This window comes from Lampris incognitus, chromosome 2, assembly GCF_029633865.1.
Source record: "Lampris incognitus isolate fLamInc1 chromosome 2, fLamInc1.hap2, whole genome shotgun sequence".
Classification (NCBI taxonomy): domain Eukaryota; kingdom Metazoa; phylum Chordata; class Actinopteri; order Lampriformes; family Lampridae; genus Lampris; species Lampris incognitus.
This window is the reverse complement of record NC_079212.1, coordinates 139804036-139821023: the sequence shown is the minus strand read 5'-3', so window position 1 is coordinate 139821023 and position 16988 is coordinate 139804036. Positions and strand designations below refer to the sequence as shown.

Below are 16988 nucleotides of genomic sequence, written 5' to 3'. Positions count from 1 at the left end.
CTGCTTATTGTGCCGCGTTTTTCCACACGAGTCCGCCCCTTGGAAAAAAAAAAAAGAAGAAGTCGTCGAGCCGGGATTCGGGATGGTCTGGGCTTGAATCACTCAGGGATGGAATCTCGCTCTCTGGGTTTATCGGGCAAGATTTCGACGTTCGCAGACGGCTGCATACCTGGGATGACTCAGACGTTGCCGCTGCTCTCCCTGCCGTTACGCTGGTATTCTGAGTCCGCCTGGAGGAAGGCGAGCCGCAGAATCTAAACATGGACCGAAGGGGCCTGTGCTGAGTCTGCTTCCAGTTAGCTTCTTCTGTTTCTCTGATGTGGAGACGGCGAAGGCTGCAGCGAGAGAGAGAGGGGGGGGGGGGGGGAAGAAAAAGAAAGAAAAAGCCTCGGCTTTGTTTTTATGCCAGGGATGCTTGAAATGCACATGTTCCAAAGAAACACATTAGTGAGGCTAATGCTTTATTTTTAAGAAAAGAATAAATAAAAGTTGCAATTAGCTGATGACATAAAATGAAAGAAAAACACGAGTAACGTAACTTCACAAGAAATGCATTTTCGCGTCAATAGCTCCCTTTGGAGATAATTCATCGCCGTAATGATGATTTGGGTGACGGAAAACACAAGGCTTGCCTCGCCTCGGGGGCCAATATCTTCACGCCTTGGCGGCGCTTTTCCGTCTCAGCCGAGTTTTAAAGTGGCCAGATTGGCGCCGTTTACGCAAGGCGCCCAGTACGACCCTGAACCCGTGTTTTGCATAAGGCCGCCCGTGTTTGAGAGCAAGGTGGCCCCCTGGTTGAACAGCCGCTGTTTCGGTCAAGGGAGGGGGGTGGGGCCAGGAATGCCGCCAGCCAATCAGAGTAGCACCTCGATTAATCAACCGTTATGGCTTTTGGTGAAACCAAACCAACGTTTGGTGGGGGGAGGGGAAAGCCACAAATATGTTTCATAGACATACAGTAGTTAGTATGTGAATCTGTCAGAAAAGTAAGAAAATAGCCCCCCTTTTATTATATCTGATTAGTCTTGTGAGGCGACGCCTGTCAAGTCTGTGACCTGAATTCTGGTCCACTTAACTGTTCCAGATCCTGAAGGCGTCTCTCTCATTGGCCGTCTGTGATGTCAGTCACAAGTGTCAACGCCGGCTTTTGTGGGTCCGCCAGGGAACAGGCGTCATGCGGCAACACTGGAGCGGCGACCGAAAATGAAGTTAATTGCTGAGTTAATCGCTCGGTTTCAGAAAGTGCCCGCCGTTGTCGGACTGACAGGGTCGTTTTGAGTGCAAGTCAGAAATGACCTTTTCCTTATCGAAGGTACGACCCGCAAATGATGCGCTAAGCGGCTAGCCCGCTCCGCTCCTGCCGCCGTTCCTGGTCGGGCTTTGTTAGCCTTGTTTATTCTGTCGACTTGCGGGAGGAGAAAACCCAAGCCAGTGCCGCGTTGCTCTCAATTCCTTTTTAGGCTTCCAGCTGTCTCCATTTCTCAAACAGATTCATAACGCTGACCCGATGGCGAGTTACGTCATGTTTCTCGTTGTCTGTGGAGCGCTGGTGTTGCCACATAGCCGCTGCAGTGCATGGTACCACAGACTGTACCCTCTGTACCACGTGTGTGTGTGTGTGTGTGGTGTGTGGTGTGGTGTGTGGTGTGTGTGTGTGTCCACCTGCCCCCAGACTCGTAATCCAATGGGGCCGTGTACCTGTTGGGTTGAACAAGGTTGCTTGTATGGCTGGGAAATTTTGTTTACATCATAACTGCAATAATTGAGTTTTAGTGATTACTTTAAGGGCTGTTAAGAAAGAATTTACAGACAGCGTTTAATCAAATAAAGTAATTGCGCACAAAGAACAGCGTGAACCAGAGATTTAAAGCCGAAAGCCCGGCTGCCAAGCGAGACTAATGTCCAGTGCGTGGCCCCAACTAACTCCTCTAACGGTTTGGCGGTGTGGTGTCGAGACCCGGGCTCTATAGATTTGCCATGAGAACGTCAACACGTGTACGGGGTCGGCCGCTGCCTTTCCCCTCGGCAGCAAACTGTCACGGACCCCCCGGTTAAAGGTCACAAATGGACGGCTGCACCCCCCCCCCCGCTTTTTTTTTTTTTTGAGAACTGTAAACACCCTCTCCATTTATACTAAGTCATCTGAGGCTCTCTTGGCAGGGCCGAGGCATGCCATAGAAGAACTTCTCTTCTCACAAGGGGCTATGACCTCAGACGTCTCAAAAGCCACCCTGACGTGAGGCGAGGGGAATTTTAACGATGGCGTTGTGTGTAATCCTGTCTACCTTGCAGTCTCAGGCTCCCCGTGGCCTCGAAAAAAAAGTAAAAGAGCAGGCAGGCAAGTCATCATCACTCCCACTGGGATTTCCAGGTCTTTATGCCAGGTTTTTTTTTTTTTTTTGGCCTTTGTTTTTCCACTTTGGGTGGGAAACCTGTACAGATTTCCATTGCCACAGCAGGATAAACCAGGCTCGCGTTCACCACGCTGCTGAAAGTCGTCCAGACTTCCCGGTAGGATTACCATTCACTCACCGGCGGAGTCGATTTTGCTGTTAAAATGAACCGGTGTTCCCTTAAACGCACAACCACCACCACACAGCAACTAATAGTCGTGTTGTTCAGTAAGTATCTCGCAGACACTTAACCAATTAGGAAAAATTACCAAGGACATTGGATAACCTTGCTTCCCAGAGTAGTACCCCCCCCCCCTGTTTTCAGAGGCTTTCTTAACACCAATGAAAACGGCCCTAATTGATGGATGACAGCACCTCAAGATAAGGAACGAATTTATCACAACTCAGTTAGCATTTCCAAAACAAATCCGGTTGCAGTGGAAATAGTGAAACCCCCATGCCTCGGTGTCAGTCCTGCTTGTTTACGACAGTAGAGATTCAAACACTTATTACCCAATCAGATGACATCTTGTTATCGACATAGTTGTGAATTTCTTCTTTTGTTTTTTTTTTTTGCAGAAAATTATGTACAATTCAAGCTACATCTCATGTTTGGATCCAGGCGCTTATGTTTCTTGCTTCGGCAGTGACTTGTTGGTGTTCAGAAGCAGTGAATGAACCAGCTGTAATCACATGTCAAATTAACTGGCGTTCCCTTTACTGCCCTTCCTCTGCGAGAGGAAAAGTATAGAAGAATTCATTTAGCTTTTTCTCCTCCTCATACACATGTACTACAATAGTGTTTATTGAAAAAACCCCACAGGCAAATGAGCTTTATATAAAGTATGTCTATTTTTATAAAACCAGTAATATACAGATGTCGACACTATACATAATTGTGCATTAATTATCACTTATCCATAGCAATGAGACCAAAGTTGTCCTTCTCTGGTATTCCTTCAAATGAATAGTCTCGGACCAACACGTGAAGTGAACTGTTTGAGATTTAACATCATTTGTCCGTATAAATCATTCAGAATAAGAATATGAGTCAGGTTTACTGGCCTGTCTGTTCCCACATACATGGATTTTGTCTCGGTTCAGCTCACGTGGCTTAACGTTAGACAATACACAGTTACACAATATACACACCAACTGAGGATTAGATATTACACTATAGCACACACACACACACACACACACACACTTGACAACGGGTATCAAACTAGTTCAAGTTCAACTTTATTGTCATGTGCATTGGATTACAATGACATTCTCATGCTTTGGCTCTCTCTGCCTTAACACAAAGGACACACCATCATCCCAAAGGGGGGGGACACACACACACACACAACACTGCAGACCTATAAGGAAGAGAGGCAAGTGATTTTTTTTTTAATTTAATTAAAAAAATTTGAATTAGGAACATTTTTCCTAAGTGTTTGTTGTTGTAATACTCATTTCGGCCACAAGATTTTCTTTTCATCTGTGTCGCCCTGAGAGGCAACAGAAAAAAAAAAGTCACCTGCCAAAACCTTTTTTTTCACCTGTTTTCACAGGTGGGGGAAAAATGCTTGTGACTGAAATAAGTGTTACAGCAACAAACGCTTAGAAAAATTTTCCTAACCAAAAAAAGAAAAAGTTTTTTTTTTCGCTTGGCTCTCAGGGCTGCCATACACCTACATAGACTATATACACAACGAATTCATACATGCCATGCACAATATAGAAAAGTACACAATAACACAACAGTGTAAGGTGCATATGGGTGCGTCAGCTGTTCAGCAACCTGACTGCCTGTGGAAAGAAACCTACTGAGACGGGTGGTGTGTGATTTGATGCTCCGGTAACGTTTTTTTAGATGGAAGGAGTGAGAACAGAACATGAGTGGGGTGGCCGGTGGCCTTAATGATGTTTTGGGCTTTGCTTTTGGAGCAAAGTTGTGTAAATATTATGAAGTTTTGGTAGTTCCTTGCCAATGATTTTTGTTGCCGTCTTTACAGTCCTTTGAAGCAGTCTGCAGTCCTGAGCAGTCAGGGTGTCAAACCACACTGTGATACAGCCTGTCAACACACTCTCCATGGTACTGCCATAAACGTTTATAAGACTGTCTTGAGATGCCTCGGGAAAATTTAGTCTCTGCTGTGCCTTCTTGAGGATGCGTTTGGTGTTGAGAGACCGTGTGAGGGTGTCTGTGATGTGTAAACCGGGAAATCTAGAACTCTCCGCCATTTCAACAGATGAGCCATTGATGGAAATGGGGATGTGATTTTCTCTGATCTTTCTCACGTCAACGGTGATTTCTTTTGTCTTGTTGACATTTAGAGAGAGGTTGGTATGGCACCATAGGGTTAAATCTTCCACTTCCCTCCTATGTGCCCTCTCATCACTGTTGCTTATTAGTCCAATCACTATGGTGTCATCTGCAAATTTAATGATGCTGTTGTTGCCATATTTGAAATGGAAGAAATGGAAACGGATGATCCGCTGTGGCAACCCCTAACGGGAGCAGCCGAAAGAAGTAGTAGTAGTAGTAGTAGTAGTAGTGGTAGTAGTAGTAGTGGTGGTAGTAGTAGTAGTTCTTGTCATATTTGGCAACACAGTCATGTGTGAACAGACTGTACGATAGGGGGCTGAGACAGCAGCCCTGAGGCACGCCGGTCCTAAGAACTAATGTGGCTGAGTATGTTTTACCTATTCTCACAGTCTGGGGCCTGCCTGTCAGGAAGTCAAATAGCCAATAACAGAGTTGCCCAGACCAAGACCTCTGAGTTTCAACCCCAATTTGGATGGTACAATTGGATTAAAAGCAGAGCTGTAATCCACAAACAACATTCTGACATAGGTATTTCTCTTTTCAAGGTGTACTAGACCGGTATGCAGCACAGGTGAGATAGCATCATCGGCAGATCTGTTGTAACAGTCGGCAGACTGTAATGGGTCAAGGGTAGCAGGAATATTACATTTTGTATATGACATAATCAGTCTCTCCAGACACTTCATAGAAACAGACAAAAACAACAGGTCGATAAGCATTAAGGCCAGAGACGGGTGTTTTCTTAGGCACGGGCACAGTGGTGGAGTGACACGCAATGACAGGGACAGGTTAGAAATGTCAGTAAAAACCTGAGCGTGACACGTCTTGAGGACACGGGGAGGGATAAGTACAGTAGTTTTGAAATTGAAAAGCGGTAGGGTACTAATGCACTAACGTAGTACAGATATAAAATGAGCAAATATAAATATTGCCAGTTCTGGCAATTTCATTCTTCTCCATCTTTTTAATTTCTATTTTTTTAAACGTCAACTTACTACATTTTCATCCTTTGATTTACAATTTTGAAATTTTTTTAGCACATTTTATCTTTCTATATCTTAATTCTGTATTTCTTATTCGACATCTTTCTGTGCCTCGCGGAAAGCACTTTGTGGGACCTTTTCCCGTATGAAATGTGCATCGCAAATAACCTTTCACAGTACGGTAGTACCGGTAGCAATGTGAATATGAATATCGGCATGGCGTTGGCGAACTGGGAAAACGCCGAGGCGTCACATGCGATAGGTTGCTTCAAAGTACATTTGGGAGATGCGCGTACGTCGAAAAAATGCGGCCCGTCTCGTTCTGTGCCGGCTAAATTGTTTACCTGCCTTTTTAAGGTCCTGCAAAGGCATGACGAACCCCGAGCAACACCTCTGCCTCTCTCTGCCCTGCAGCTGTCCCCAGTGCACTTCACTCTGCCGGAGGTTGGAAGAAAAAAAAAAAGAAAAGAGTAAAATCGGGCCCTAGGGGGAAGACCCGTGTCTGGTTTGGACCTGCGTGGGCCACACTGGGAAAGAGCGGCGAGTCCGGCGTGCGTGCAGAGTTAATGTGATAAATTAGAAAGACGAGGCGGTGAAGGTGCAAAAGGTTGGGCATGAGTTGGTAGTTTTTTGACAGACGGGCCGGTGTGCAGCCCGCGGTGATGACTGAGTAGTCCTACGGCCTCCCTGTCAGCCCCCTCGCAGAGATGTAAGGAATGTTTTCAGTCATGGCTGAGCAGTATGTTAGCAATTTAGGATTACCTCAATGTTATGAGAGGAGGAGGAGGAGGAGGAGGAGGGCAGAGAGAGTATGGGAGGACAGTGGAGAGAGAGCGAGTGAGAGCTTAAAGCGGTAGAAAAAAGTGGGAGGAGGGGAGCGAGAGAGAGCGAGCGAGCGATTACCTTTTCGCTTGCTATCTCAGCATGGAAATGGAAAATTCCAGCAGACATGTAGTAAAGGAGAGGAGAGAGAAAAGAAAGAGAAAAGGGCATGGGCGTGTCCTGGCATGGAAGAGGTTAAGGGCGGCGAAGTCAGCCCGCGGGGCTCTGAACTGCACTGAGTGGGTGTTGAGCAACCGGCGAGCGAGTGAGAGAGAACACAGAAAGTGGTTTGAGGGAGAGATGGAAAGATAGCGAGAGACTAAAGGGAAGTGGAGAGACAGAAAATCAGAGGAGAGTTGTGCGTGGGGCTCAGAGAGTGTGTGTGTGTGTGTGTGAGCGCACACCTGTCATGTGTTCCTGCCGTGTGCGCCAACCCATTTACCATTTGACTGGAAGGCCCAGAGGCCACGCTGCCGGCTGACCCCGTGCCGGGTCGGGTTCTTGCAGGCCCGGGCAGCACAGCCTGTCTTTTTTATGCCGTGTAATATAACCGGCTGGTCACGCTATCCTATACATAGTACTGTTGTTTGTGTAATAGCCTCTCAAAATATATCGGCACAGCGTGGAACAGTTCACCCGGCTGCTTTGTGCTGTTGAAAAAAAAGAAAGTGTGGTATTCACAAGAAACGTGCCGGTCTTCGGGCTTTTCTCTGATAACATTCCTGGTTCAATGCTATCATATCATGGAAATATAAAACTTTAATTTCCTCAACAATGCAATTTTTTTTTTTTTTGCAGCATGGCCATAATAACAGGAAGCAATGACGTTAAATATATGTGTGCATGTGTATCGACAAGTAATAGAAATGAAAATAAGTGTCAGATTTGCAATATGGGGTGAAAGCAACATTATCGTATCATCGGCGTACATTGTCACATTATCGCTCGTTTAGATGGATTTTTGCCGTAATGACATATGTTTTTTTTATTATTATCATGGTTTGTTCAGATTTTGGCTTCTTTAAATTCTTGATGGGGAGAAGCTGAACTTCAGCTAACAGTGGATGTGACTTCACTACAAACTGTGCCGTGTGCCTCGCCGGCTTCGATGGGGCAGATAAAGTCAAACTGTGGCACCCCAATAATCTTCCTGCAAGTTTTCACTCCCTTGACCCACTTACTTTTCCGCGGGATTTTCACATTTCCATAGCAACATACAATACGGTTGGGTTGGACAGTACTACTGTGTGATATTTGCTTATCTACTGATCACCTAAAGGGTTCATGATGGGTCTCAGTTTGGTGTGTCTTACCCTCTGCGCAGGTACTGCAAATCACGGAAACTCCTGTACCGAATTCATCCCTGCTTTTTATAGCGATCCCAAACCCACCTCTGAATTATTAGAGGAGCGATGCGCCGATCCTGCCATCATGTCAACACACACACACACACACCAGGGCATTTCTCATGACATTTCTGCAATGGGATATACCCTGGCACATTCACACCAGATCTCCATACTGGATAGAACACAGGAATGCTCTCGTTTTCATCCCTCTCTTTCTCACTCCCCCCCCCCCCTCTCTCTCTCTTTCTCTGTGGAAGAGATTGAGGGTGGCAGTTGGACAGGCAGGATTTTGGGGACTTGCATTGTTCTTTCTCCTCCGACCTCCGCCGAGGACGGTCGGCAGCAGGTGCAGGCCGTCCGTTGGGTGCGGGGGTCACATAAGTGGTGTTGTTTTTGGGGCTGCCCTGCTCGCCAGGTGGCAGTTGTTGTTGGCAAAGACAGTCATGGCTTTGTGTGCCCCCACCCACCCCCCCCCCACCCCTCCATAAGAATTACAGCATCAGCTGCCCTCCTCTTACTCCTGTAACCCACCCCCCACCCCCTTTCCTCCTCTTTTCCCCAACCCCGCAGCCCTCACCCCGGCTCTATAAACCCCTGCTGGAAGTATGCATATGTGCATGTGTGCGGCCTCCCGCAGGCACTGGCTGCATTTCGCAGGCCCAGGCCAATCAGACTGGCTAGCACAGATGTGACAGGCTAGAAGGAATGCAAGGAATGCTGGGGCACTGGAGCGGGCGTGTACCTCCCTTTGGCCCGGGGGGGGGGGGGGGGGAGAAAGAGAGAGAGGAGGGGCGACCTCGGTATCAGCAGACAGCTCCACTCTGCACCAGCCCCCCCCCCCCCCCGCTCCCCTCTCTCTCTCTCCCTCCCTCCCTCTCTGTATCTTTCTCTCTTTCTTGGCCGACTGGCGAGCTGGTTGGCTGTGGGGTGGGGAGCACACTGGCCGCTGTCAGCCCTCGGGAGATGGCCCGCATGCAGTACTTTTATGGTAATTGCGCTAACTGGGGGCTTTAAGGGGGCTAAAAGGCCGAGGAGGAGTGTGTGTGTGTGTGTGAGAAAGCCAGAACTTTACAATACAATTTAGTCGTCGTTTGTCTGGCGGGTTCTGAAACCCGTCAGCGCTTTTCGCTCCCCGCCACTCGGGTTAATCGTGCGTTATTAGGTAAAAAAAAAAAAATGTGTCCGTCAGCAACTTAAGGGGGAACAATTGCGATCTTCAACATCCGACATTAGGGGGTCGCGGTTCGGTACGTACCCCGGTTTTGAAAGCGCGGTTCGGAACCGTCGTCGGTACAGCGGGGGGGGGGGCTCCTATACCGAATCCGTCGCTGCTTTTGAAATGAAGACATGCGAAACATGAGCTTCCTTTGTACCTATTATGAATTCAACTTGTGAACATATAAACTTGTACAAACAGTGGCAAACCGGCCGTGATTTCCTGAACACGCAGGAATGCACATAAAGGCACATACCTCTCTTTCTTAAAAAACATACCTACGAGGGAACAGCGTTACTGGGGCTCGGGCTGCTTTCCACACGTGTTTGAAACCTGCATTACCCGCAGCAGCGTGTGGTGACGCTATAAAAACTCCTATGGAGTTTATTATGGCTTTTGCCGGGTCTGACTTAGCAGGAAGAGGTTGCTCAAATGCCACGGGCAGCAGCGTTTCGCACTCCCCCCCCTCTTGTTTTTTTTCCCCTTGTACGGGTGATATTCACATTCGGATGACGCTATCTCAGACAATTCATCATGTTCGACGTGCCGTCAGCGACATTCCCAACGTCGGCTTGACGATGCCGGCACGCTGCCAGCGTCTCATCCGCTCGTCTTTGCCCATTTACTACTGTAGTTCACTGGAAAACTGAAATGTTCCCAAACCGGAGGCCGTGGGGATCCGGGGGAGGTCCTCAAGCTCCGGCTTTGCGGTCGCCATACTTACGAGGCTGCATCGCTTGAACGTGTGCTAATTCGGTTGCTAAGTTACGGCTCCGTTATGGACTCGGGAGAGGAAACTCGAGTTTTTAATTGCAGCTCCCCACACGCAGATATGTGGACGGGAGGGCACACTGTGTCTTGTCAAGTAGCACTTCATTCGCTGACATGTCGGTCGACTGACTGCCAGAGCATCAAAAAAAAAAGGGGGTCCACGTAACGCGTGTGGTTAAAGCTGCGCCACACTCCCTCGGCCCACAGCGTGCACAGAATCGAACGTCCTGCACCGAACGGTACGGTACAAATGCTTATACCGCTATACCCCTATTCAACACCTCCCCCCCCCCCTTCTCTCTCGCTCGCTCTCTCGTATATGTGTTTGTATATATATATATATGTGTGTGTGTGTGTACACACAATGTATATATAATGTGTGTGCATATATATCTATATATGCACACACACACACACACACACACATATATATATATTTTGGGATGACACTCCATTAGCAACCATAATTCTGTGCAGTCTTCTGTCTCCCACCATTGATGTTGACTTTTGGACGGTGGGTGAATGTGAAAAGTCTCTCCCGGGCTTGCCAGTAGGCTGCGCTGTATAGGAAAATGTGAACAACACTACAAGCAGATGTACGCTGTGGTGTTGTTATTAGCATTTTCTCATACAACCCTGCCTCCTGGAAAACCAGGAAGTGAACTGTCACATTCACTGGTCCAGGTCACCAGTGACCACCGTTTCCCTGGGGTTTGACACACACACACACACACACACACACACACATATATATATATATATATATATATATATATATATATATATATATATATATATATTCTAACATATTTCAACATATCTATCTAGAGAGAGAGAGAGGGAAGGAGAGGGAGGGAGGGAGAGAGAGCGAGAGGGAGGGAGGGGTAATGTTGAAAATGATGATTGTTTCCCTTTAAGGGCAGTGTAGGTCATTTCACGATGACACAGTTGATACCCCGTCCTCCCCTAAACCTATTCGGTCTAATCTGTAACAGCTGAAAGCGTTACAGATTAAAACCCAGACCGTGACCTGGCAGCAGGATGCAGTGAAACAGATTGATTGATTATTCCTCCAGGACACACTAACTTCTTGACAAGCAAGAAAAAAAAAAAAACCCCAACAAAAAAACAAAAAGAGAGAAGTTTTGATCCGGCCTGACCCGCGGTTTGCATGAATACGCGTGAATACGTTGGGTCCGGTGGGCCGGACGGCCAGGAGAGCGCGTGAGAGCTCAGAACACGGAGCGTTTCCCTCCGCCCGGCCTGTTTGTGCAAAATGTCGAGCGTAGATGTTAAGTCATGAAAAAGGCCCGGTCCTGTTTTCTTAGTGCCGTCTGTAATTAGGCTGCACGGCCTCGTGAGCAGACATTAAATACGTGTCAAACAAGCTAATGAAAACCATGACCAACAAAAAAAAGTAGAAGACGAAGAAGAAGAAAAGCTCCCCTTAGTGCGCAGCCTGTGCTAAAACGGGCAGGTGGTCTGATGTAGAAAATAATTTAACTTAAAAGGAGAGAAGAGGTGTTATTGTGACCTTTGACCCACGGCGATCAGTTAAGTATGTTTGCCCTGAGAACCTTTGAGAAGGTCATTCTGTTGTTCTTGGACTGAGAGCCCTGTAGTGAGCGGTACACAGCTAGTCTGCCACCTACTGTCCACTTCGTGGTATTGCAGCTTCAGATTCCTCCGATTCTCATGTCCCGTGTACAATAAAAAGCATGCTAAGACATACCAGAGGGGGACCCAGGTCATTGTTTTCCAAGTCGCAAGTCAGTCTCAAGTCTTGGCACTCAAGTCCCAAGTCAAAACAGACAAGTCCCAAGTCCTGAACTTTGAGTTGCAAGTCCCAGACAAGTCATTGTGCACTTTTCATCAAATTTCGTGCCATTTCAACGTGTTGACAGCAGAGTGATGGTTGAAACTCAAGATCTATGCAAATCACGAATGCTTTTTAAAATGTGTATTTATTAGGAATCCATTCAAAGACGATCAGTCATTATGGAAGTGATGGGCTGCACAGCACACCTTAAAACCGATTCGTCTCGGGGCTTGGAGAAGGCACCAGGTCGTTCAAGTCCAAACGTCATCGGATTTGTGCCTCGAGTCTGACTCGGGTTCAAGTCATGTGACATGAGTACACATCTGGCCCGTACGTCTGTGAAAGAGTCAGACCGTTTTGTACCTTTCGCCACCTCCTGATATTCTCGTCTGTGTCTCGTTGCAGGACGTAATGAACTGATCGCGAGGTACATTAAACTGAGGACGGGCAAAACCCGCACGAGAAAACAGGTAAACCTAAAGACCTGCATGCTAGCCTCAAAAGCAATTCCTGTGCTTAAAAAGCATGCTTGTATTCTCAGGAGCGTGTGCTGCATGACAAGGGTGTAGCTGCTAGAGGGGGGGTGAAGAGTATGTTTTACAAGCACCCTCTCTCTGAACACATTTGTAGTTCATTTTAGGCGACATTTCGTTATGAAAGATGCACTGATATGCATGCAGAGAAATTATGTTTTGAAACACAAACATACAAATTATCAATCAACTTTTGTCATGCACGCTTTTCATAGATTGCCTTACTATTCTGTATAAGTCTGTGTGTGTGTGTGTGTGTGTGTGTGTGTGCATTCTTCTAATCAGCTTATATGTTTCCATATGTTGTCATGTTTGTGTGTATGTGTGTGCGTGTGTGTGTGTGTGTGTGTGTGTGTGTGTCTCCATGCATCCAAGCGCATGCTCTGTCGATGCTCAACACCTGTCTCACACCCCTATAGGTGTCTAGTCACATACAGGTGTTAGCGCGGAAGAAAGTTCGAGAGTACCAGGCGGGTATAAAGGTAGGTGCTGCCCACTGGCCTCCCAGCAAGACTGACTGGTCATCTCTTTCCTCTTTGGTTACGGCTTCTCCCTCTTCCCTTGTCTTTTCTCTCTCTCTCTCTCTCTCTCTCTCTCTCTCTCTCTCTCTCTCTCTCTCTCTCTCTCTCCCTCCCTTTCTCCTTTCCTCTCCCTGTCTCCTTTTCTTCTTCCCCTCCTCCTGGCTATACTCCTTTGCAGGTTTCTAGCCATTTACAGGTTCTCGCCCGGAGAAAATCTCGCGAGATCCAGTCAAAGCTAAAGGTATGCGCTTTAACGGCGGGCTGGGGCGTGGCTGGTTTTAAAAAAAAAAAGAAAAAAAAAAAAAGAAAGGCTTGGCTTTGCGCTAACAAGTTCATTTATGCACAATTATGAATAAAAAAAATTTTTCTCGACACAACACAACTGTTGGAGTCGGGTCTTTAAACGGCGCCGTTAACCTGCGGCACACGTTGATTATGGGCTGTGGGCGGGTTGCAAGCTTGGCAAGCGAGGTTAAGTGTCAGGGATGTAAAGGGTGAAAGGGTTTCGTAATACGAAGGGCGGGGGGGGGGGGGAAGCTGCAGTCTTGCTTCTGCATCGTGCATGTGGTGCACAGAGTACTACCATGCTACACTACAACTGGCTGCACTGAATACTACATGGGCCTGCTCAGCTCCAGTAACTTAAGTACTAATCTCAATACTACATTAAGTTGAAGCGCAGCGGCTGGTTTTTGTCCAAGCTGTCGATGTATCGGAGTCTTACACGAGAGCTTAATGCGAAGTCTTGTTGCTGCATGATGCCCTTACGCAAGCGCCGACCCTGTCCTCTACGCCAGCCATAACTCTGCTTACATACTTCTCTAAGACTTTCCCTGTCCTTAAACTTCTCTCTACTTTTACCTTTGTAGTTTCCCTAATGTGTCATTTCCCATGCTGTGTGTAGTACGGACCTCGTAACCTTGTCCGGTGTGAGAACATCCAACTTCAGGTCACACGCTCACGTCAACACGTCTCCCCCATTTGAGTCGCTATCGACCTGACCTGCAGCATAGCTGTCCTGTTCTCGCTCGCTGGCCTCCTAACATCTTTTTTTTTTTTTTTTTTTTTTGGTGTTATTTGAACTTAATTATTATTGCATTTTTTTTTGGCAGCCAGTATGACACCTTGGTGGTATACACAAACCCAGAAACGAGACATCAAATATATCACACGAGATGTTTTTTGATGCTCCGCGATCCTTCCCGCTGCTTATTTATTATCCCTGTACTTGTACGTGAAGTATGTGATAATACATAAACCTTTGGATATTGAATCTCCCCCAAATCACATTACACGTTTCCTTCTATTGAAGCCGGGCTACAGAAAGAGGCGATTGTTTCATACGAGTCTCATCAGGGAGCTAACCAAAAGCAGAGATTTCGCTTTTTTTTTCTTTTTTTTTTTGACATATGTGCACAGACCATTTCATGCGTTTGTGCATTTTTCCAGCAGCAACATGTGTCCGTAGCTTCTGTTTCCATTTCGCAAAAAAATGACTCATATCTTTGTAGCATTATGGCCATCTGTATTTTATAAACCCCCCCCCTCCCCATTTACTGCACACTCTCGGAACAATACACACTCCATGTTTGACTGTGTACATTTCATTGAAGTACATAACTACATTCAGCCATTATTATTCTGTATTAAGCTCATTTTTGGGGTAATGACAGTTTGTCTGCAAAAGATTTGGTAACTTGTTTTTTCTTCCTTCAGCTATTAAATATTTGGTGGCGTGAAAACAGTGGCGGCTGGTGCTAAAAATTTAGGGGGGGGGGCGCAATTTGCGCTGGGGTGCCACCCCCCTCAAACACCAAGAGATTAAAATCTACTTAAACATGTTGAATATAATTTAGTTGTATAATGCAAATAATTATGAAATAAAAGTGTTTTTCAGTCTGTGAGCGCCTGTCAGCAGCCATTAAATATCGGTTCAAATGGGGTTTGGTTGGTTCCTGTCTGAACACATATACTTCCTGGGTGAGGGGCGCCGGCCAAACCATACCTTATGTAAACCCTCGAACTTTTGGCGAGCGGGTGACCTGAGGCTGCTGTCTGACTGGTTTCTTCAGATCTTCCATGGGGCGCGGTTCTGTGCGCCCCAGACACGCCCACTTTTATTGCCAGTGAATTGGTGTTCTTTTAATGTTTTTTCATCTAATGTGATTGGACGATCCTCGTGGCTGTCAATCATGTGCACACCCACCACGACGCCCCGTCTCGACTGTCAATCATCCACCATCTACGAACCCTGATCAAATCTATAGGCTACATTGTCCTTCTGAATAACTCTGTGACTGTGGACATTAAAGCAGCTGTCAGGTGGGCTGCGCCCCCCCTAAATTTTTTAGCACCAGCCGCCACTGCATGGAAGGCATACCGGTCAATGCATTACAAATACAGTGGTAGTCTTTGTGGAGGTCTGATGACGTTATTAACTAATTCTGCCTCTTTTCTTGAACTAATGAACCAAATATATAATATTATTCAGGGGGCACGCAGTAAAAAAAAAACAAACTGGGAATTCAGTGGCGACCACATCTGTACTAGCACAGTATTCGCCCTGTCCTGGTAAATGAAAAATTCAATTCGAATTCAAACTTTCCAATTTGGCTTAACTACAAGACCAAAGGGGAAAAGTCGGTACTGATTTGTAGTGTGTTATGTCCCCAAATGGTGAAACATCGACATGCTGATGCCACGTATCAGACATGGAGGGTATAGAATATTGATGAGGGATCAGATTGTAATGTTTCATCGAACGGAGTCTCCTAAAATGAAAAAGAATGACTTTCCTCCTGCGGACTTTATCATAAGCGTAAACGAGTTTCCCCATTCAGTGACGCCATCGCAGCTTTTCACTGCAGTGAAATAAAATCTAGCAAAAAGTGAATTGTGATAAATATATATATATATATATACCTATATACAACACTTTACAGTGGTGTGGAGTGTTAAAACAATGACATTACCTGTGTGGCCTGAATAATGTATAGATATTGTATGAGGAGTTGTTGGGAGTGTCCTGCTGTAGAAATTGATTATCTGCTCAGCTTTTAGCAGCCAGATCAGGACAAACCAGTTTTTCATGTTGTGTTCGAAAGAATTTGGAATTTTGTGACACATCCGAAACAGAGAGGGCAGCCCACAAACGGAGCGAGTACATTCGAAGTTTGAATGCAGTGAAAACTCCTCAGTTTATCTGAACACATCATTTAGGAGCTGTGCCGCACTAACGGTTTCTCTCTTTTCTGATTTAGGCAATGAATTTGGTAAGTGAATTCGACTTGTGATGCAATACGCTTCCCTATCCTGTTTGCTTGGCGGAGCCAGTGCGTCGTACCCTGCTATTTTGGCCTCTGCTGGCATGGCATCCCACCCCGCTGCTACCCCATAAAAAAAAAATTAAAAAAAATGAACGCTTACAAAACACTTGCGCTTTTCACCCATTGCTGTCGTGCATCCTACCTGATGTAGCGTAACCGCTCGGCCTCTGCCGGAAGCCCGTCTACATGTTGAGCTTGCTTGCACAGGGTTTGGGGTCTTTTGATTTGGGGGTCTTGCTTCTGAGGTGTCTGTCCCTTCACTGCACACAGGCACTGCCGGACAAGTCCACAGTACAACTCAGTGAAGATCTGTGTCTGTGGCCTCAGAGACAGGCGGCAGGGAGAAGAAGTAGTATTCTGCTGTCTAGCTGATCAAACGCTGGCCTCGACCCACGCAACCGCAGACAAAAAAGCCAGACAAATGCGTCCATCAGAAAGTGCGGTCTGCTGTTTGGGACGTGATCTGATGGGTTGGAAACTGGCTTTAAGGATGCGTGACGCGTCGCAGCACATCTTAACGGGCCTTCTTGATTCGACCCGGAAACGAGCGAATTAGCTTAATTAGCCGCTTCTTGCTAGCTTTATTTTTTTTTTATTTCTCATACAGTACGTTTCGTTTTCCACTCCAGATTAATAGTGATAGATGGGGGGGGGGAGGGGGGGGTCTGTGTAGCGTAGCGGTCTATTCCGTTGCCTGCCAACATGGGGATCGCCGGTTCGAATCCCCGTGTTGCCTCCGGCTTGGTCGGGCGTCCCTACAGACGCAATTGGCCGTGTCTGCGGGTGGGAAGCCGGATGTGGGTTATGTGTCCTGGTCGCCGCACGAGCGCCTCCTCTGGTCGGTCGGGGCGCCTGTTCGGGGGGGGAATAGCGTGATCCTCCCACGCGCTACGCCCCCCTGGCGAAACTCCTCACTGTCAGGTGAAAAGAAGCGGCTG

General features: G+C 46.8%; 1 protein-coding gene across 6 annotated transcripts in view; it reads left to right on the top strand.

The window, feature by feature from the left end:
* tead3b (TEA domain family member 3 b) overlaps positions 1 to 16988 on the top strand; it is a 50253-nt gene that overhangs the window by 21615 nt on the left and 11650 nt on the right. For 4 of the 6 annotated variants that reach the window (XM_056273653.1, XM_056273656.1, XM_056273654.1 and 1 more), the window contains 3 exons: positions 12076 to 12140; positions 12623 to 12685; positions 15985 to 15996. In XM_056273653.1, coding sequence (XP_056129628.1) covers positions 12076 to 12140; positions 12623 to 12685; positions 15985 to 15996 — 140 coding nt within the window. Of the gene's footprint in view, positions 1 to 12075; positions 12141 to 12578; positions 12686 to 15984; positions 15997 to 16988 lie in introns of all 6 variants that reach the window. The other 2 variants (XM_056273658.1, XM_056273655.1) reach the window with 2 other exon arrangements.